Source organism: Protopterus annectens, chromosome 1.part0, assembly GCF_019279795.1.
Source record: "Protopterus annectens isolate FY-2018-M chromosome 1.part0, PAN1.0, whole genome shotgun sequence".
Taxonomy (NCBI): domain Eukaryota; kingdom Metazoa; phylum Chordata; order Ceratodontiformes; family Protopteridae; genus Protopterus; species Protopterus annectens.
The window spans coordinates 735,033,861-735,055,881 of record NC_056725.1 but is presented as its reverse complement, the minus strand read 5'-3'; the positions used below and the strand labels follow the sequence as shown (position 1 = coordinate 735,055,881).

The window sequence follows — 22,021 nt, the reverse complement described above, 5'->3', positions numbered from 1 at the left end:
GTGGTGAGGATTGAGGCTGCTTGATTGCTGTGCCAGGGTACGGGCATCACAGATAGTCTCAGATTTTTCACAAATTCTTCATCTGCATCTCATCACTCCCTCCTTTGGATAAGCTTTTTTCTAAAACTAAGTAAATAAACCACAGGAGAGTAAAACAAGGCTGTAAACCAGTTGTAGCATAAAATCAGCTTGGCAGAAAATAGTCCACAAATTCTAACAAAAAGATGGACAACTGTGGTAAAATCCAAGAGTAAATTGAATTATTGAGAAAATAGGCAAGCGCTTTCACCCAAAAAGGGCTTTATCAAGCCATATACAAAACAAACAAAAAAGGCGCACTTATTAAATGCCTGAAAGTCCACATCACAATCACCTACAACTGGGAATTTGAACCCAGAGCTGCTGTTTAGATGGCAGCAGCTAAACATCGAGGTTGTCTCCGTTATGTGGAACTTCTTAATGACTTTTTTCCACATGAGGAAGTAGCGTTACGTGATAAAATTAGAAAACAGAAACGCTTTATATTTGCCACGTATCCAGAGACAATTGCTAACACTATGATGGACAAAATGTTAGTGTGTTTTTATTTGAGAAAAAGTTAATTGAACAACAATGAAATAAGATACAGAGAGATACTTTGGACTTCAAAAATGGACATGTCTTCACTTGGCCTTGAGTAGATAATAGATCTGATAGACCAGGTAGACGTGTTAATAATATTATGGATAATGCAAATAATGTTTTTGTTTCGCACAGTGTACAGAATGATTTGAATGTGAATGTTATTAACAATGAGAATGTTCATAATGTCACTACATGTCCCAATGCTGATTCGATCACAGGTCATAATACTATGAATGATTGCAATATGTCTAGGAATGAGTCCCCCACTGTTCCTGTTATCTCACCAGGGCCAAGGAATGATTCTAGTTCAATAGATGGTAACCCCACTACTAGTAATGGACTTTCAGGCATTTAATAAGTGCGCCTTTTTTGTTTGTTTTGTATATGGCTTGATAAAGCCCTTTTTGGGTGAAAGCACTTGCCTATTTTCTCAATAAATTGATTTACTCTTGGATTTTACCACAATTGTCCATCGGTTTGTCAGAATTTGTAGACTATTTACTGCCGAGCTGATTTTATGCTACAACTGGTTTACAGCCTTGTTTTACTCTCCTGTGGTTTATTTACTTGGATTATTTTGCTGTTCTGCACGGAGAGTATTTACTTCCTGGTAACTTTGTTTCTGCTTTTACATTTTTCTAAAACTAGTTCTAATAGCTGCATTTAAGCACAGCTACTGTTTCTGAATTGCACCTGTGCTGTGCTTGTTTGTAGTCCACACATACCTGCTAATTTATATGCATTGACTATTAATGCTACCCATTATATGTCTGACACTCCCAAACCCGGCTTCAGAAAGTGTACACAGTGTGACCATAAACTCTCCCCAGCCGATGGCCACACTCTGTGTGTAGTGTGTCTTGGGGCAGCCCATTTCCAGACCTCCTGTTCCGTCTGTACTAGGTTTAATCCCTGGGCACTTAAGGACCGGATGGACAAACTAATCCTTAAGGGCCTTTTTCCTCTTCGGGGAATCAAGTCCCAGTGCCCCAAGCTTCTGCCTCTGCCTACTCCCCAGCCTGTGGGACTCAAACTCCTGCCAAGAGGCCCATGGATGGGGACAAAACTGCTAAAAAGGATAGGCCAAGAAAGCGATCCTTGGACCGCTCGGCTCTGGCCGGCCCCCCACCTAAAGATAGGTCGCCTCTGAGACCGGAGTCACCCCAACTCCATTCTCCCCAGAGCCAGAGGAGCCCCGGATCAGGTTGCTGGGTCAGGCTTTTCCCCATCACCCCTCCAGGCTGGTGTTGTTTGCCTCCTCCTCCCACTCCACCTGGAGCCTGAGCAAAGTGGAGATGGATAGGATGATGCGGAAGTTCTTCCACACCCAGATACAGATTGGAGTCTTGCCTGCCCCCTCTCCCTCCAGACCTGAGAGCACGCAGCCTTTTTCACCCCAATTACTCCTCCTCTAATCTGGCCTTTGGTTTTGGAGCCCTTGAATTTGAGGACTCTCGGTATCGAGGGTCTGGCACTGATGGTACCTTGACGCTGGCTATGACCTTGAGAAGGTCGGATCTGACTGTTACAGATCTGACAAGTTGTTGGAGCCATAGTCTCAGCGTCAGATCTGAGGGGTTGGTGTTGGCTCCAAGTATGTTGGAGCGCAGCCTTTTTCCTCTTCGGGGAATTAAGTCCCAGTGCCCCAGTGTTCTGCCTCTGCCTACTCCCCAGCCTGTGGGACTCAAACGCTTGCCAAGAGGCCCGTGGATGGGGACAAAACTGCTAAAAAGGATAGGCCAAGAAAGCGATCCTTGGACCGCTCGGCTCTGGCCGGCCCCCCACCTAAAGATAGGTCAGCTCTGAGACCGGAGTCTCCCTGACTCCATTCTCCCTGGAGCCAGAGGAGCCCCGGATCAGGTTGTTGGCTCAGGCTTCTCCCCATCGCCCCTCCAGGCTGGTGTTGGTCGCCTCCTCCTCCCACTCCACCTGGAGCCTGAACAAAGTGGAGATGAATAGGATGATGCGGAAGTTCATCCACACCCAGATACAGATTGGAGTCTTGCCTGCCCCCTCTCCCTCCAGACCTGAGAGCACGCAGCCTTTTTCACCCCAATTACTCCTCCTCTATCTGGCCTTCGGTTTTGGAGCCCTTGAATTTGAGGACTGTCGGTATCGATGGTCTGGCACTGATGGTACCTTGTACCTTGACTCTGGCTATGACCTTGAGAAGGTTGGATCTGACTGGTACAGATCTGACAAGCTCTTGGAGTCGTAGTCGCAGCGTCAGATCTGAGGGGTTGGTGTTGGCTCTAAGTATGTTGAAGCGCAGCCTTCCTCTTGGTATCTCGGCTCCTGAAGGCTCAGCTCTGACTCCCTTGTTGGGTCAGAAGGTGACGGCTCCTATTGCCCTTTCTCAGGATGTCCATTCCCCTTCATCTTTCAATGTAGTGGAGATGGTTCTCTCAATTTCCTCGAGACCTCCATTCTGGTACAGTTCCAGCCATCCTGCCATCTCAGGGGCAACCTGCTGCCACTTTGCTTCAGGAAGCTTCTGCTTAGGAGCAGCAAGATTTTGGCGAGTCCTCCCCAGAGATCCCCACTGAGGAGATCCCTGCAAACGTACATGCAAGAGGAGGCACTTAGACTCCCCACCAGAGCCTCTCACTGAAGACGCTGATTTGGAGGAAGGGGAAGGTTCCCCTCGGTCACCTCCCAAGGATGTCTCCTTCCGAAACATCATGAAACTCCTTTACCAGCAAGGGGGGTGGTCTGACAGAAACCTTCCTCGGACGAATCGGTGTTCCTCAAGGCATTTGGCCCAGGACCCTGTACTACCTGGGTGCCCCCTCCCACAGATCCTTTAGTGGATCTCATTGTATGTTGGGCGTGGAAGGAACCTGACACAGTGGAGCACATTCCCAAATGTCCAGATAAGGTCTTGAGCCCTCCTCAGATCTCCCACTTATGCCATGGTGGTGGCAGTGCACACTAGAAAGGAGCTTGCTCAGGAGAGCTCTACAGTCCATCCTCCTGACCGAGAGTCAAGGACAATGGACTGTTTCGGGAAGCGGGTGTATGCTTCAGCGACCTTCTTGGTTTGGGTGCTGAATCACATGGTACACATGATTCGGCTGCAGTGAGACCTAGTTAAGGAGATCGCTGAGTCAACCCTGGAGTCCATGTCAGTGGAGGACAAGATTTTCTCCACTCTTATGGCCACTCTAAAGTCAGTTCCAAACACCTCCATGCGCCTCCTCTCCCATGCAACTGAAGGAGCCACTAGAGCAAGTCGGTACAGGCGTTGCCATCAGGCGACACACCTGACTTCGGCTCTGTCAGTTTTCGGAACCTTTCAAGATGTTGTTTACCAATGCCCCGTATGACAGTACTTCTCTGTTTTGGAAGTTGGTACGTGAGACTCTAGCTCAGAGTGAGAAGGACGGGAGGACTCTGTCTGCTGTCGTGATCAATTACTCAGCCCCTCAACAATCCTTCTCTAGGAATCAGTGAGGGACCAAGAATATGTGGTTTTGGAAATCTCAGAATTTTACCCAAGGCACTCAGGACTTAACCTTATACTTTGTTCCATGTGGTCTCCTTTGCTCCTAGCTAAAATATTTAAATGCAGCAAACCTTGGAGTATCGTCATAAATATATATAATCTATGAATTATAAAATGGCAGTTCAGCAGAACTGCTACTCTCTGACTTTATTGCATATTTTAACAGTGTGATTTCAGAGCTTGCTGCACTTATAAAATGCTAGTAATACCACGAGTGTGTGTGTGTGTGTGTGTGTGTGTGTGTGTGTGTGTGTGTGTGTGTGTGTGTGTTTTGTAAGAGAGAAAGAGGCCCATGACTGTAGTCAAAAGCTGCTCATTTTAGAAATTTTAACCTAGTAGCATACAGGAAGCATAGTCATATTACTGTTTCACTGCTGAAAAACAAAGCACAAAAAAATTCTTAATTTGTTCATTCTCCAATTATGTGCTGTGTCCTAATCAAGACTGTAGTATAATCATGAATAAGATAAAGCAGGTAAGAAGTATAAAGAGTAAACATTACCTTTCCAGGCTACATAACTGTTAAAATGTTCTTTTCCTATTAACCTGCTGCTTGTAAGAATGCTGTTGATCAGTCTTTAACTGTGGTAAAACTCTTTAGTATGTGTGGTGGTTCTGCCTTTAGTTTTGCAGTTGCAGTAAAAGTCCGTGGTTTTCTAAGTGTGGTATAAACATTATTTCAAACTAGTTATTTGCCAGATTACTACAACTACAAAACTAAGGAAGGATCTGTGGCATTGTTTTAAGCAGGAGGTTAATGACGGCATTATTATCATGGGCAAGGAAAGGAAAAATTCTAAGGCAGTTAAAAAAATCTATATATATATGTATGTATATATATATATATATATATATATATATATATATATATATATATATGTGTGTGTTATATATATATATATGTGTATGTATATATATATATATATATATATATATATATATATATATATAAAATGTATGTATATACACACATACATGCATAATGCAGAAACACATACATCTATGTTCATTAGACACTTCTCACATATACTGTTTAGCATAATGAAATGACATTTAAGTACATGAATATAAAATAAAAATGTGCATTTTACACAAATAAAACCAAAAGCACTAGCTCAACTAGAAAATAAATACAGAATGTTCTCTATTGTCTGAGTTAGGTCTGCAAATGCCTAATACTGAGCAAGAAATGAGGATAACAACATATTGAGCCACAGTTTAGCATGAACATTAGACGCATTCGTTCTCTAATGCCAGGTAATATATATGCATTCAATGTGCAGTAGCAGATGGGAAAATGATTTGCTTTTATTTATTCTTTGTTGACTGGGTTAGTCCCAATAGAATAGCAGACTTTGTCAGGAGAGACCGGAGTTGGCCTTTCCTCTACTAGGGACCTTTTCCCAGGACATTCAGGAACTTCTCAGTCTTTTTGATAGATTTTGTTGGATCTTTTACATCTCCCTGAGCTATCAGCTACTCAAACAGATAGAAATTTGTTTTAATGTCATATATGAAGGACAGCACACTCAGAACTGCAGTACCCTTTTATGTTACATTGCAGTGTCAGTAATCAATCCAATTGGTGTGGGAATAGAACCCAAAACCATCTGCACCAAAGGTGAATGTGCTACCTGTTGCATCACTGACAGTGCTAAAAAATCATCTGCACTTTTTGTCTCATTCTCCTGCACTTAGCAGCAATGCTACCAAAAAGGCAGAAAGTAGCCATAGAGTAGAAGCAGTGTTCTGCACGTACCAATGTTGGATAAGGTATTCATTCATTTTTTGAATGTATAGTTATGGAGATCCATGTACAAGGATCAAAGAATGGATTAACAGCTAGAATAATCTTGCACCCATTACACAGCACCACACTGGATGGCAGAACACAAGAAAGATGGATGAAAATAAAGGTTTTCATGAGACAATGAAAGATGTAACAGCAATCATCAGCTCTGCTTGTATGTGTAAGACAGTACTAGAGGGCAATGTAAACAGGGTTACTCTTGTACCATTGTCAATCCACTGGGGTGCAAAGTCCAAGAATGTCCGTATTGTAAGTATTATATCTAACGTCAAGAATGCTTCAGGGTTACTCTTGTACCATTGTCAATCCACTGGGGTGCAAAGTCCAAGAATGTCCGTATAGTAAGTATTATATCTAACTTCAAGAATGCTTCAGTTCCTTTCCTTTTTGGCAAAAAAAAAATAATAAACCTCTTACCTTATTATTTCTGTTATTATGCAAATATAGTTATTTTTGTTTGCATTTCCACTGCAGCAGTGCTTCCCTTGACTATAGAATTTATCCTCATTCTTGCAGCTGTGGAATTTGCATATATATTTGCCAGAAAAACCCAAATTTTGTGAGGAAAAGACCCAAAATTTAAGGTAAAAATTTGGATATTGTGCAAAAATCTTGACAGTTAAGATGTCTGCTTCCTGGACTTTTGATATCCCACCACTAGCTTTCCTTATATATTTTATTTCCATACTGGCTCAACTGCGCATCTGTTCTACTGACTTCACACATGCTGTTTTGAGAAGATGCCATTCTTCTTCAACGCCACCTATTTCTTCTTTCTGAGGTGCTACAGTGTTGAGCATCTATATTCTTCACTTTCTTTACCTGATAATAATAGTTATTGGAATTCCTTTGGTTATTTTTCTGGAAAGACATTTTTATAATGGTTGTTTGGTGGGGGTATCAGCACAAAATAAGCCTTCTACACCTTAGGGTCATCATGAATTCAGTCTCCGTAGCAGCCATTTTTTTTCTGTGCATGCTTGTGTAGTGTATCTGTCATGACTTTTGCAGTTTCTTAATGTCATCATGATGAGATGTCTTTGGTTATCTCAGTAGTACCTGAATATCTTTCTAATGTTGGGTAGATACGTGTGCAGTGTGTGTGTGTGTGTGTGTGTGTGTGTGTGTGTGTGTGTGTGTGTGTGTGTGTGTGTGTGTGTGTGTGTGTGTGTGTGTGCAAATCAGATGACAGACCTGGCTTGTCAGGTTCAGAGTCATTATGTTTGCATATGTGAAAAAGCAACGCACCTTGCTGTAGATCTTGCCTGATGGGGCAATGTGAGTATGAGGGTTAGAGAAAAAAAATATCACTGATCTTTCTGTGGGTACACACAGTATTGCTGGACATATATGTAGCTCTTCTTGTTATTAGTAACATACACAAACACACCCAACAATTAACTGTGTATCCTTTCAAAAATAAGGCATAAAAGGCACCATATAACATCTACAGCTAATGGAGGCATGGCAGCTCATATACCACAGGTTGTATAAATGGATTTTGACACAAATTTAGCACACGCCTTTGCCTTGGACCCCAGCTAGTGTAAAACAGACCACACTCAGAGGTGTACACAAGTTATTTTTTTTTAACTTTCCTGTCTCATCACACCTTTAGAGGTGAGCACAGAAGGTTACTATAGTTTTTGTTGAGGTCTGGGGATAGTGTACTCATTATTTCTGGGTGGAGTAACATGGCAGGAGGAGGGACAGCATGGATAATGGGGGGGGCAGCAGCACTCGACCTTAGAGTACAAACTTGAAAAACTGGGTTAGCGTTAGGGCTGTGAGAGGTCTATGCAGTTTACTACAGTTGGGTAAAGGGAGGGCTAGGTAATCTGTGGGACTGGATTAGTGGGAGTTAGGAATAAAACAAGCTGTAGATAAATATATCAAAATAAAACAAAAGAACTTATTGAGAAAACCACTTTATGACACAACAGCAAAGCTTTCAGGTAAAAACCCTTCTTCAGTGCATAACATACAACTACAAACCACTATTGGTTTAAATACAGGTCAAAATCACATGACCAGCAGTCCAATGGTCATATGACAAGAATTAAAACTTAAAGAATTTTTAAAAAATTTAAAAAAATTATTTTTTATATAATATAATATAAATTATACATGAAATTATTAAAACATTCAATGCAATTTAGTGCGTTGTAGCCTAATGAGGACAGGTTTTAATGTAACCATATCATTCAAGCCTGGGGGGTGGTCTGAGGCCAACTTAAGTATCCATTCATACTCTTTCATTTCAAATATATTATTAATGTCCCCACCCCTAGAAGTTAACCGTGCAATATCAATAACCCTAAAATGAAATCTATGTTCCATCCCATACTCAGCTGTATGCTTATATAATGCATTTGTATCAACAGATCTTCTAACTGTTTTATGATATGGAATGGATCTCTAATTCAACTTGGTGAATTTATACAATATTTAAATAGAACAACTGAATTTTTGAAATTTAAGATGGATGTTTCGGATAACATGATTGTATTTTTGGATGTTAGATTAAGACTTCTAGATGGTTCTATTCACACTAGTATTTATAAGAAGGAAGTATATTCTGGTAGATACATACATTCTACCAGTATGCATGCTTCGCATGTATTTAAAGGTGTAGTGACTTCTCAATTTAACAGAGTCAGTAGGTTGAATACTGATGATGCTAATTTTAGTATTCAATTGAATGAAATGTTTAATGAATTTTGACTTAGTGGTTATGATGAAAAGTTATTATCTGACTTGAAAACTAAAGTGATAGCTGACAGAAAAACTATACTAAAACCTATCTACTTAGATGGAAACTTTGAAACTGGCAATAATGGACAACAAAAGTCAGTGACCAGATATATTACTTCTTTTAATGTTAAGACATATTTAGTTAGACAAATTATACAGAAAAACTGGACAACCCTGATGGCATCAACGGATGTTAAGAATGTTTTGGGTGAAAGACCGTATTTTTTTTATAGAAATATGAAAACGCTAAAACAGAGATTGTGTTATAAAGATTTCCATACTTTTTCAAGTCCTACTGCCGTCAAACCAGGCACTTAAGTGCATGAATTGTACTTGTTGTATGGATATTTTTGGTGTAGGTAGTCACCAGTTTAGACATCCTATAATTGATATATTATATTGTTTTGATTTATTAGCAACTTGTGTTACAACTTCTGTGGTTTATATGGCTACTTGTGCCAAATGTCCCTCATTTTATATAGGGAAAACCACTAGAAAATTAAAAGATAGAATTATTGAACATAAATCAGAAATTAGAAGATCTGTTGATACAAATGCATTATATAAGCATACAGCTGAGTATGGGATGGAACATAGATTTCATTTTAGGGTTATTGATATTGCACGGTTAACTTCTAGGGGTGGGGACATTAATAATATACTTGAAATGAAAGAGTATGAATGGATACTTAAGTTGGCCTCAGACCACCCCCCAGGCTTGAATGATGTGGTTACATTAAAACCTGTCCTCATTAGGCTACAACGCACTAAATTGCGTTGAATGTTTTAATAATTTCATGTATAATTTATATTATATTATATAAAAATATTTTTTTTTAATTTTTTTTAAATTCTTTAAGTTTTAATTCTTGTCATATGACCATTGGACTGCTGGTCATGTGATTTTGACCTGTATTTAAACCAATAGTGGTTTGTAGTTGTATGTTATGCACTGAAGAAGGGTTTTTACCTGAAAGCTTTGCTGTTGTGTCATAAAGTGGTTTTCTCAACATGTTCTTTTGTTTTATTAGTGGGAGTTAGGCACATGCCATTTACAACAAGTAACAGTGAGCAAGTGTGTTGGGAGCTAATGGCATGTAATAGTATAATCTATACCTGTACATTAAAAGTCACGATTTGTTATAATTCAGAATGCCTTTACCATGTGGACAATCTGCTTCTATTCAGAAAAGTTCTTTTAAACAAAACCTACATGCAACTATATGTATTTGAGGTGAGAGTTTATATATTTAAGTATTCTATTAAGGAATGTAAATAAATAGAATGTGTTTATAGAGAGAGTAAGTATTGCTGTAGTATTGAACCAATTCAAATGGTCTCCAATATTTCACTCATTAAACTGTACAAGGCATCATTTTAAAAGAACAAAAATGATTATGGGGTAGTACCGTTTTCATCTGTTTATCCATCCATCTTTTTCAATACTTGATCCATTTCAGGTTTGCAGGATCCAAAGACTAAGTCAGCAAGCTCTGGCTTCAAGACAAGAGCCTGTCCTGAATTGGATCCCTTCATAGAACACATACTCTCACACATGTATAGTCAAGGATCGACTAGAAACATTTTTTTTTCAAAACAGTGTAAGAAAATTCTCTATGTGGAAGATTTTTAATCCATATATATCAAGTTAATCACTGTATCTTAATCAGATCAGATAATGGTAGTAGAAGTAGCGAACTTAACCTCATCCTAAGCCAAAAAAATAATAAAAAAATATAATTTGAAATATTATACAGAATTACTAAGTATTCAAAAGTAATCCAAGCAGGGTAGACAGTCTGTTTCCAGTCAAAAATCCTTTATCACCAGCATGTGTTTTGGACTCTGACAGGAAAGTGAATGTCCAGTAGAAAACAGGAGAAAACATACAGAGTCCAAAAAGAGTACAACAGAGCTAAGAATAAAAACAGCAGTCCAAAGACTTTGAGGCAGTAATGCTAACAGCTTCACTGCTGTGCATTCCTTGGACAGTATAAATATACATAAAATTATTGACACAGCTGGGTTATCCATAAAACATGGTAGATATCTTAACAGTGGATACTAGTAGATGAAGACACTGGATGGAAAGGGTTAGCTCCTTGGAGTAATAAAGGAAAACTGATCTTTAGAGTATATGTTGTTTGGTGTCATGAAGGCATACCTCTCAACTGCCCAGAATTTCACAGAATGTCCAGTTTTGCTTCATATTTTCTGGTCTGTTCCCCATAAATTTGTGTTTTTTTTTTGGCAAATCACTATGGATTGAAGTCACTAAATAATGACAAACATTTGCGTTTCAGACTTCATATCCTTCAGAAAGTGTGTGTTAAAGCAAAACCTGTTATTCAGTCAACGTTTTAAGTTTATAACAGCAATATTTAAAATACTGCATTGGTGGTGCTGCGGTAGCATTGTCACCTCACAGTAAGACGTTGTCCTGTTCGATTCTCAGCTAGAGCGTCTTCTGTGTGGAGACATGCGTGAATGGGCGTACCTTCATTGAAGGCTGTGCATCAGAGCTGGCAACTCGGCACGTAAAAATCTACTGCCAATCATTAGCGGACCGGAGTTCCGCTGTAGCGACCCCTAACCGGGAAAAGCCGAAAGACACAACAACAGCAATATTTAAAATCTGTTCTCAGTTTTGGGCCTTTGACCCCTGTTATTTTTAGCTTTATCCAGAATTCTTCTTATAAGAGTTTAACACATATGACTAAAGGGAACACTCCATGAGTCATAAAAACGTTTCCCAAATAAAGGTTATTACCTCATTCTTTGAATAGTTGGGGCAGATAATGTAGTTAACTCTATTTTGGTTTGTGTGAACCTACATTATAAAGCCCTTTCAATAAACTAAAGAGGGTCCACTCCAGAGAACCCTAACTCAGTTATCAGAAGTAAAGAAAATTACTTGCAGTAAATATTTGTGCTTTCATTAGCCCTATTTGAATTTTATGTGTCTTTTAAAACCATGGCACAATTATCCCTGATAAACTTCGTCAGAGAGTAAGCTAATCACTGTAGTTAAATTGAAACAGTGATGACAACGTTTTCTATCCCATAAGGAATAGACTACAATTAGAAGTACCTTAAATGTCAACAGCATATTTTAATATTCTTTGTGGTACGAGACTCTTTGAAGAGCCTGGTCATTTTGTAAAATGATCTCAGCAGCAGCACGTTTTATCCAATGCTCAGCCAGTAGAGATAAAATAGCATGCTGCCCAGCCTTCATACATGACTCACATGTATTATACTGTGTCAGTTACTGGGCTTTTTGAACAAGCAGCAGTCAGTTGGATTATTAGCATTACATTCTATGACATGGGAGTCAATGAAAAGGTGTGATTGGCTGTCTGTATAGACACTACTATGCATCATATACCTTAACACGTCTTGGTATACAGTTCCTCATTTTAGGTAATATTCTGTCTTTCTCTCTGCATTGCTCTGGTCTGACTTTTTAATATACAGATACAACATACATGGAATGATAGGTGTATCTCTTTATGTTCATCAAACGATTGCTTGTTGCATATCAGTAGTGTTTCTTGCTTACTGTTGTTCTTTCTTTTCCTTAGGGATATCAAACCAGACAACATTCTGTTAGATGCGCATGGGCATATTCGCTTGGGAGACTTTGGATCCTGCCTGAAGCTAAGAGAAGATGGTACAGTAAGTGCTTTGTCTTTCCACTTATTCTGTTAAGTTTGCTTCAGCAGGACTCTGCTGTCTGCTTGTATCATGACTAGACAAAGATCTTGTCTTGAACATGAGTTGCATGGCCAGTGTTACATGAAGTGTGGGCCAGGGATTTTAAGAGGAGTTCACATCTGAAAGGCGAATAGAAACTTTACTGGTCTGAAGAACTGCTATGCAGATAATGTTTTATATTGTGAGCACCTATAGTGGTTATCTGTCAGTGTTCTCCATAACATTCAGCACTGTATTAACATTTCAAATATTTTAGGCAGATGTAATTTTTTTACTGATTTGACTTCAAAGTGGTCAGACATCCTGAGAACAGAGCTGGTCTCATTCATTCACCGAGGACATCATAAGAAAGTCTTGACTATAAAAAGGAACTAACACACACCATTTTCAATTCTGCATTGCTTCCAGAACATGATGTCAATGTTTATTTCATACAAGTCCATCATTTTATACTGGCAAATTCAAAGCCTGGTAAGTAACCCAGTCTGGAACTTCTTTTTTTAACATTTTATTTTTGTACGTATTACTGATGTTTGAATTTTTATTTATTTATTTATTTTTTGTAATTTGAGATTTCTGGGACCTATGATGTCACCAAGTATACCTGCTGGAGACATATTCTCCCAAAAAAACTTTTAGTTGCAGTATCTTTTTCATGTGTCAAAGATTCACAAGGTTGACTTTGTGAGTACTTTAAAACAAAAGACAAGAAAGGTCTTATCTTTAGGGTCAGAAATCTGAAGATCTCCATGAAGCACAAGAAGGTCTTTGAGCTGGTATAAGGAATGTCCATCTCTGCCCCTCAGAAAGATGTTCTTAAGCTTCAAGGACAAGTCAAAGTACAGAGAAAACATATGCAAAGAATAATGGAAAAACTTAGGAGGAAGGAGGTTAAACAGGCAGCAGTGGTGGAGTTCATGACCATGGCAGTTATCACATTTCCACATAGGCCTGAAAGTGCTGGACACTGACGGAACAGCTTTGCCTGTTCCATGTCCAGGCTCCTGTTCAGGCAGTGTCCCTACCTGTGATATCTCCTTCAGAGGGAGACAATAGGACTGATTATAGGCTCATACGTTAGTACTAGGCTATCGGCCCTAGGGCCTATACAACCCTAGACATAACAATTCCCTGGCTATTTCTTCCCACAGTATTTACTTCCCTGGACCCCTGTCTAGCAAATGCAAAAGTGAGCCAGTCCTCTGTTGCCACTGTTGTTGCTGCAAAACTTGAAGCTGACAGATAAACATTCATTAGAATCATCAACTGTTCACCGGAACCTTCCTTCCTTCTGACTGCCAGTTTGGTCAGTTTGCCTTCTGAGGTAGGCTTGATCCTAGTTTTGAAACCATTTCTATTACTTTTCCGAGTCTTAGCCATACTGACACTTGAGTATCAGACACCCATGCCATAGATGTGTACCCTAATTCCCACTGTGTTTGACAAAATGTACAGCTTCCTCACTTGTCCAAGTCCCAGCTTCTTCTACTTTAGGTGTTAGCCTCCAGCTATTAAAAACAGGATTTTTCACTGGAGTGGTAATTGGAGTTTGATATGGAAGAAGTAGCAGTAGTTCTGACATACTTCAATTAAATCCATTTACCCCTGAGATGCAAATCAGCAACTAATCTTAATTGCAGTGGGTCCCTGCATCATTAGATTTGGATTTAAAGCTACTTATTCCTAAAAAACTGACAACTTTTATGTGGCACTTGAGAGAGCATGGACTAACCAGTATTAGTAAGATGAGACAAAGTTCCTCCATAAATAAGATACACTTAGTTTTAAAAGATCACACTTGTTTACCTTCTCTTCATGTAAAGATCGCATGTGTTTGCCTTGCTGTTTTGTTGTGCAGCTTATAACAGCAGCTTCACAGACTTTACATTTGATTGTAGAAAGGGAGAGCAGTCTGGGTTGTTGGCAGATTCATTTATAGAAAATTTAGCAGGTTGTACTAGAGATAGCAAATGTCCCTCCTTATCACTGTTACAGTATTTGTTACTCTTGTTATAGCTTGCCAGGGATAGTCCAGTGTTTGGTTAGTATACCAAAGCCTTTTCACCCTCCAGGCATCATACATCAGACACATCTTACATGCAAGTTGTAAGTTTCGTATGTGATGTACAGAAGCCTAATCCTCAAAACTTCTTTGCCACCAGTCCGAACAGTACCTCTAAATTTGGTCTGCTCACCATTCTCCAAGCTGGCTCATCTACCAAGCCCTCTAAAGTTAAATGCCACATTGGGGTTCCTTCTTTTCTTTTTTCATCCTTGTAGTTTATTTACATGTTATCCAGGAAGGGAAAATGTGAGTGGGGGAGGCAAATTCCCCATAAATATAGACAAAAGAAGTGCTTTTTTTGTTTAAGTACTACACACCTGATGCACATTATGAGATTTGTCAGGCATTTGTCTCTAAGGCACTACACAGTCACCTATTGTCTCTTTCAATTTATTTGGAAAAAACAATGTCTGAAGCTTTTGGTTCAGGGTACCATGGCTGACTCTACCTGCCCAGAAGTTTAGATGCCACATAAGAAAAAAATTTAAAAAGGCATGTACTGAGCTTGCTGCTGCCACTGGACATCTCCCTCAGGTTAGGTGAGGACCGTCCGGTGCTGACACCTGTTCCCTCTTCTGCAACCCAGTTAGAAGCTGACAAAGAGCTGTTTACCCACACATCCACCGAGGCTGTACATACATCTGGTGCAGATGTAGAGGATGAACCATGTCTGATTATATCCCAGGGGGCCAGGGAGATTCTGCAAATATCAATATCGGAGAAGAGGAACCTGGTAACCTCATAAAATGTAGGCAGGAGTCTGAACCTCCTAGATTTGTTAAGTCAGATGTTTCTTTAAAACAAGAAAGACAAAAACAAATGTGGCTTCTGTAACTAAGGAGCCTTACAAAGAGAGGCAGGACTTTTACTCAGGGACTGTTTAATGCCCTTACAGTTCTGAAACCCCCACAAAGGTTGTCTGTTCCTGTCTCTGCTCCCTTGACTTCCATGCCTTCTAAGAGGCCTAGGGATTCTGATTTTAATGATGAAGAGTTGGATTCTGGTGAAGAATCTTTGGCATATTCCACCCAGATCCACTTTCCTCTTGCCCCGGGCAGGGTCTGATGAAGAAGATTCACTGTTCCCTGATTCTACTTTTGAAGAATTATCCTTTAGGGATACAGTGGTTCATATGATGAGACACTTTAAGTGCGACTGTTCTCATGATTCTCAGGTTCCAAAGAGATATTATGAACTCTTCCAGATTAACTCACCCAGACCTTCTGCAGTCCCTCCTGTTTTAGTTGCCCCTTTGGATACCTTTGCAGCAGCTTCTCAGGCTTTTGACTATCAGCCTCTGGCCCCTAAGAAGCCAGACAGATTTTATAAAGTCCATGAGGATCATAAGTATTTGTATAAAAGTCCTTCTTCTGATCTGGCTGTTATATCTGTGTTCTACAGATAAGCCGTCCAAGCTGGTATTCTCTTCCAGGTTTCTACCTTCTGACAAGGAAGCTGTGCTATGGAGAGGTAAGGGGAAAAGATGTATACATTTGCTACTTTGGTCTGTATGGCTATGAAATATAAGGCCCAAATGACTAGGTATGTCATGGCTCCACCCCCAGTTTGGGGGATGGCTGATATGCCAGATTCACATAGTAAGACATCTGCCCTTTCTTTTCTAAGTTCTGCCCCTCACGTGGTCTGCCATTCCATTAAATGTAGTTATGATGCTGCTGATGCCTCCTCTAGGGCAAGTGCATCTTGTTCTCTCATGAGGAGATACTCATGATTGTGCCTTCAAGCCTTACCTGAGGACATTAAGGCCAAACTTTTAAATTCCCTTTTTGAACCTGCTTTTTCTTCTTCCATACAACATTGTAGTTGGAAGGCTGTATTGTTAGTGACCTTTATTTTTTTGAATAGAGTCTCTGAACTTTAAGCACTCATGGCAGTTCCTTCTGTTTTGGCTTTTCACAGGGACAAGGTGTCTCTTTGTACCAAGCCTTCTTTTATGCCCAAAGTGGTTAATGATTTGTCCATGAATTAGTCCATTCATGTTCTTTCTTTTTTCCCTTCTCCACAGACTTCTAGTAAGATGGCTCTGCATACCTTGGATTTACATGGACAGCTGAGATATTACTTGGGCAAGACAAAACAAATCAGAAAATCTGAGAAACTTTTTATTTCCTTGCATATCAGGACTTTGGGTTTGGCAGTGTCTATGCAAACCATGTCCCCCTGCATTTCTAAGGCCATTTCTTTTTGTTATTCTTTTCATGACAAGCAGCTTTCCTCTTCTGTTTGTGCTCATTGTACCAGGCAGTGGCCTCTTCTGGTGCAATTTCCAAGGGTCTGGAAACTAGATCTATTCTGGAAGCTACTGCTTGGTCTTCTGTTTCCATTTTCACCAAACATTACAACTTGGATGTCATTTCTAGGACCAGGGCCATCCTTCATGGGTTTTTGGAGGGCTCTTCTCTGCCTTCCTCCTGCCATACTTTCCAGTAGCCCTTGTACTCTCCCAAGAGTAAAGAATACTGCAGCAGTAGTAAGGAAGGACATCGTACAGTTGTGTGAGATCTTATCATGACAGTAAATGTCCTACTTCTCACTGTTGCAGTTTTCTGCCCCTCCTTCCTGCCCTCTATTACTTTCTGTTGCCTTCCTTTTGGATGAGGGGTCTTTCTTCCATCCTTATTTTCTTTTTATTCCCTTCCTGGATCTGCATGCTATTTCTCTGGTGTTGAGTCTCATTCTTCAGGGCATTTTAGTTCTGACAATTAGGCACATGTACATTATGTGTACCATGTACCTTGCATGTAGGACAAACATCTTATGCATGATGCATGGAAGTTGTAAAGGCTTTGGTATGCTGTCCGGACAATAGGCTATCCTTGGCAGGATATACCAAGAGGAAAGAATTCTGCAACAGTGAGAAGGAGGACATCTGCTGTTATGCTAAGATCTTACACAACTGCATTTTCAAACTGTGTGCTTGCTTTATTGCTCAGCCCTGCAATATCAATAAGAGCCAAAGCCAAGCACCATGTTATGTGAGCAGGGATAGGTGAATATTCTAAACAAGCAGAGCTGGTGGCAGCTGGAAAGTATAACTTTGAAAAATGAACAGTCAGATTCATTATCCATTACTGAATCTACAGCAGTGATGACATGACTTTTTAACTTCACTGGCAATTGTAGAACAGTCTTTACAGCATTAGTGATTCATTGCCTGAATACTCAATCTCCACTGGAAGCTGGATAAAGATTGGTGGAACCATCTGACATGTACTGGCACTGGCTGATACTTGAGGATACATCTCTTGCTGACTAGAAAACCTTAAAGGACAATAATACACTGCATACAACTACTGCAGAGTTTAACAGCAGCATGATGACAAAACACATCACTCACCAGGATCCAGTGCTATCAATAAAATCTTTTAATTTAGCACGCAGAACCATTGCTTTTGTCCAGTAACAATCACCAGACTTCTTCAGAATGATAACAAGCGCAACATCACTTCTACAGATAATACCCAAGTAATATGTACAGTCACATGATATTTAAATCCTTATTTAAACAAGCACAATTTCACTTCCTTAAGTAATGCCGAAGTCACATGTACAGGCATACAATGTGTAAAATAAATAGTGGGTCTGTCCAAAATATAGGTGCAAACATCACAAAGCCACATTTGTAAGTGCCTTTGTCTTTTCGGTTATTGATAGGAGTTTCCCTACTATTGAAAGAAAGTATAGTGTCTAGCACCAACAGGAAAGAATTGCATAATTATTATTTCACCTTTTCTTTGGTTATGTCTTTTGATAGAAATATGACATGATCTAAATCTAAGTATAAAGGGAATTTTACAAACTGATAGCACTAAAGCCACTCCTTTCAAGACACAAAAAGACAAAAGCACTTTTAGGAGTAGAAGTTATAAAGTTTGCCAGTTTATTTTGGATGGACCCAATGTTTATGTTGAAGACGTGGGGAAATCCTGTGGTAGTAACAACTGGTATGACTGTATCCCTTCTGATGGGTATATCTTCATAGGTTCATAGGTAGGTACTAGGCTATTGGCCTTAGGGCCTATACAAGCCTAGCCAAAAAGGTACCCTGGCTTTAGCCACCCATGAAAATTATTTTCCTGTGCCCCTGTCGAGCAGAGCAACAGAAGTGATCCCCAGGGAGAATTTCCTATTTCCCATCCAATCATCAAGAATTTTCTTGAAGAGTGCTAATGAGGAGTTTTGTTTGATATAGATAGGTAGTTTGTTCCAGAGTATGGGAAGTCTCTGGGACAGGAATCTATCCCTCCAGCATGCTGTGTTTATTGTGGTGACAAGGTTTAGGTCCCTAGGGCGTGTAGCTCGGAGAGATTGGGATTTCTTTAAGTGGAGCATGTCCAACAGCTCTGAGTTTGACATGGCCTTGTATGTTAGGCAGAGATCGCCTAACATACAAGTGGCTCAATGTACTGATTGTTTGGCTTTCGATGGAGGAATGACTATAAGAAGGTTAGCTAAAAGAATTAAGGAAACTTTTATTCTGTTAAAACAGGCAGTTTAAATAATTACCTACACAAGCGCACCCTGAAATGTACCATTTTTAAAATATTTTTATTCTTTGTTTTGGATAATTTATCATTAGATTTTAGAGGAAGTAACAACAAGAGCCAGTATGGCAGCTAAGGTTAGAGGATGCTAGAAATCTTGGGATAAATGCACCCATTAATATTGTGTGTGCATTAAAAGGGAGGAGGCTAAGTAAAGGTAGAAATAACATTTTTTAATAAATGTAAATGTGCAATTATTGCTTGGTTAAAAGAGCTTTTTATGACCTTATATGTTTAATTTTAAAGTGGACTACTTGTTTTTTTTTAATTTATTTTTTAACTGTAACTTAAAATAAGGTTTTAAATATCATGTGACTTGGGCATTATTTAAGGAAGTGATGTTGTGCTTAATTTCTTTCTGTACTAGCCTGGTGGGTGTTACTGTCCTCTTCTTCTTTTGGCTGTTCTCGTTTGGGGTCACCACAGCGGATCATCTGTTTCCTCTTTCTTCCTGTCCTCTGCATCTTGCTTTGTGACACCAACCACCTGTATGTCCTCTCTCACCACATCCATAAACCTTATCTTAGGCCTTCCTCTTTTGCTCTTACCTGGCAGCTCCATCCTTAGCATCCTTTTCCCAATATACCCAGCATCCTTCCTCAGCACATGTCCAAACCAACACAATCCTGCCTCTCTGGCTTTGTCTCCAAACCATCCAACCTGAGGTGACCCTCTAATATACTGATTCCTAATCCTGTCCATCCTCATCACACCCAATGCAAATCTTAACATCTTTAACTCTGCCACCTCCAGCTCTGACTCCTGTTTTTTCTTCGGTGCTACTGTCTCCAACCCATATAACATAGCTAGTCTTCTTAACCTCTTGTAGACCTTCCCTTTCACTTTTACTGGTACCCGTCTGTCACAAGTCACTCCTGGCACTCTTATCACCCACTCTATCCTGCCTGTACTCTCTTCTTCACCTCTCTTCCACACTCGCCATTACTCTGAACTATTGATCCCAAGTATTTAAACTCATCCATCTTCGCCAACTGTACTCCCTGCATCCTCATCATTCCTCTATGCTCCCTCTCATTCACACACATATATTCTGTCTTAATCCTGATGACCTTCATTCCTCTCCTCTCTAGAGCATATCTGCACCTCTGCAGGGTCTCCTTAACTTGTTAAAATAAAAAAAAAAACTGGTGCAGAAAAATGCAGGAAAAAAAGCTGTTTAATTTTTAATTAAAATGATTTATACTTTGTTTCTAAGTATTCTGGATTTTCAGATATCATGAGAAAAGCTATTTTGGATTTGTGTTATGTTGTGTGTGAAGATGAAATTTTGGGGGATTTATTTCCTAGATTTCTAAAATTCTCTTATGGGTGTTATGCCAATTTGAAAGAGTTGTTAAATATGGTTATTCTAATGGTTCACAGGAATTTAGTGGTGTTTTTGCTTGTAGGCATTGTAATGTTTGTCTGTATATAAGAAATATTTTGGGCAAATTTATTAATGGTAAAAAATTTGTGTGTAGAGGTAGGTTTAGTTTTAATTTGTGTGGTGTAGTCTATGCAGTGGGTTGTGGTTGTGTTAATACTAAATGGTGTATTGGTCAAACCAAGAGAACTGTTAAGACTAGGATTATGGAACATTCGAGGGACATCCGCAATAGAAATATGAAGAGCCCAGTTGCAGAACATTTTGTTAACAAATATGAGGGGAATGTGGCTTCATTTTTCTTTAATGTACTTGTCCAACCTGTTTTATATGGGGGGGGGGGATATTATTAGAAAGTTGCTAGAGTTAGAAAGTAAGTTTATTTTGAACTATAGAACATTGTTCCCTAGGGGTCTTAATTTGGAAGTGAATTTGGTGAATTAGATAAGCCTATTTTGTAGGAAAACTTATCTTGAAAGTTTAAATGTTAAAAAAGGTCTAGTAGTTAAAAAATTAAAAAGTATTTCTAAAATATTTTGATAATTGTAAAATATGTTGCACTTTAAAATATGCTGCACTTTAAAATGTTGATGTTTATAGTGTATTTGTATATTATATTCACTTGAGAGGAATGTAAACAAGTATTGTTTTGTACTTTTAAATTCTTAATAGATTTATTGGTTAATCAGGGGTTTAAATTTGCATAAAAAGATGGCTGTTGGAAATGTTTATTTTCCGTTGAAGGCAAAAAGCCGAGGTACCAGTGTGTGTGCTTAATTAAAACACATTAAATAGCTTTTTTCCTGCATTTTTCTGCTCCATGGTTGTTTTTTATTTTTATTTCGCATTAAAATTGTCTGTCATCTCCTTGACTTGTTCCTTACTCTCACTACCGAGTACAATGTCATCCGCAAACAACATAATCCACCGGGACTCCTGTCTGATCTCATCTGTCAACCTGTCCATCACCATTGCAAATAAGAAAGGGCTCAGAGCTGATCCTTGATGTAATCTCACCTTCACCTTGAACGCATCCGTTACTACTACCTCAGACCTCACCACTGTCATACTACCCTCATACATATCCTGTACCACTCTTACATACTTCTCTGACACTCCTGACTTCCTCATACAATGCCACAACTCCTTTCTAAGCACCCTGTCATATGCTTTCTGTAAGTCCACGAAGTCACAATGTAGATACTTCTGACCTTCTCTATAGTTCTCCATCAACACCCTCAGAGCAAACATCACATCTGTAGTGCTCTTTCCCAGCATGAAACCATACTGCTGATCACTAATCATCACCTCCCTTCTTAATCCTAGCTTCCACTACTCTTTCCCATAACTTCATACTGTGACTGATCAGTTTTATCCCTCTGTAGTTACTACAGCAATGCACATCACCCTTATTCTTAAAAAAAACGGTAGCAGTAAATTTCTTTTCCACTCCTTACTGGATAAGTGCATGATAATACAGTTTTCTGTGCTAAATGAAATATTTTATTGATATCAATTGACCTAGTGTTTTATATGGTCTTTGTTTTGATTTAACACCTGGATCAGGAATTGGATTTGCTTTTTCTTATTTGGTTTT

The 22,021-nt window shown here is 39.4% G+C and overlaps 1 protein-coding gene across 1 annotated transcript in view; it reads left to right on the top strand.

Moving 5' to 3' along the window:
- LOC122794347 (chitinase-like protein PB1E7.04c) overlaps positions 1-22,021 on the top strand; it is a 1,804,082-nt gene that overhangs the window by 1,221,541 nt on the left and 560,520 nt on the right. The window contains exon 7 of the mRNA XM_044062662.1: positions 12,278-12,371. Within this exon, the coding sequence (XP_043918597.1) occupies positions 12,278-12,371 (94 nt within the window). The remainder of the gene's footprint in view (positions 1-12,277; positions 12,372-22,021) is intronic.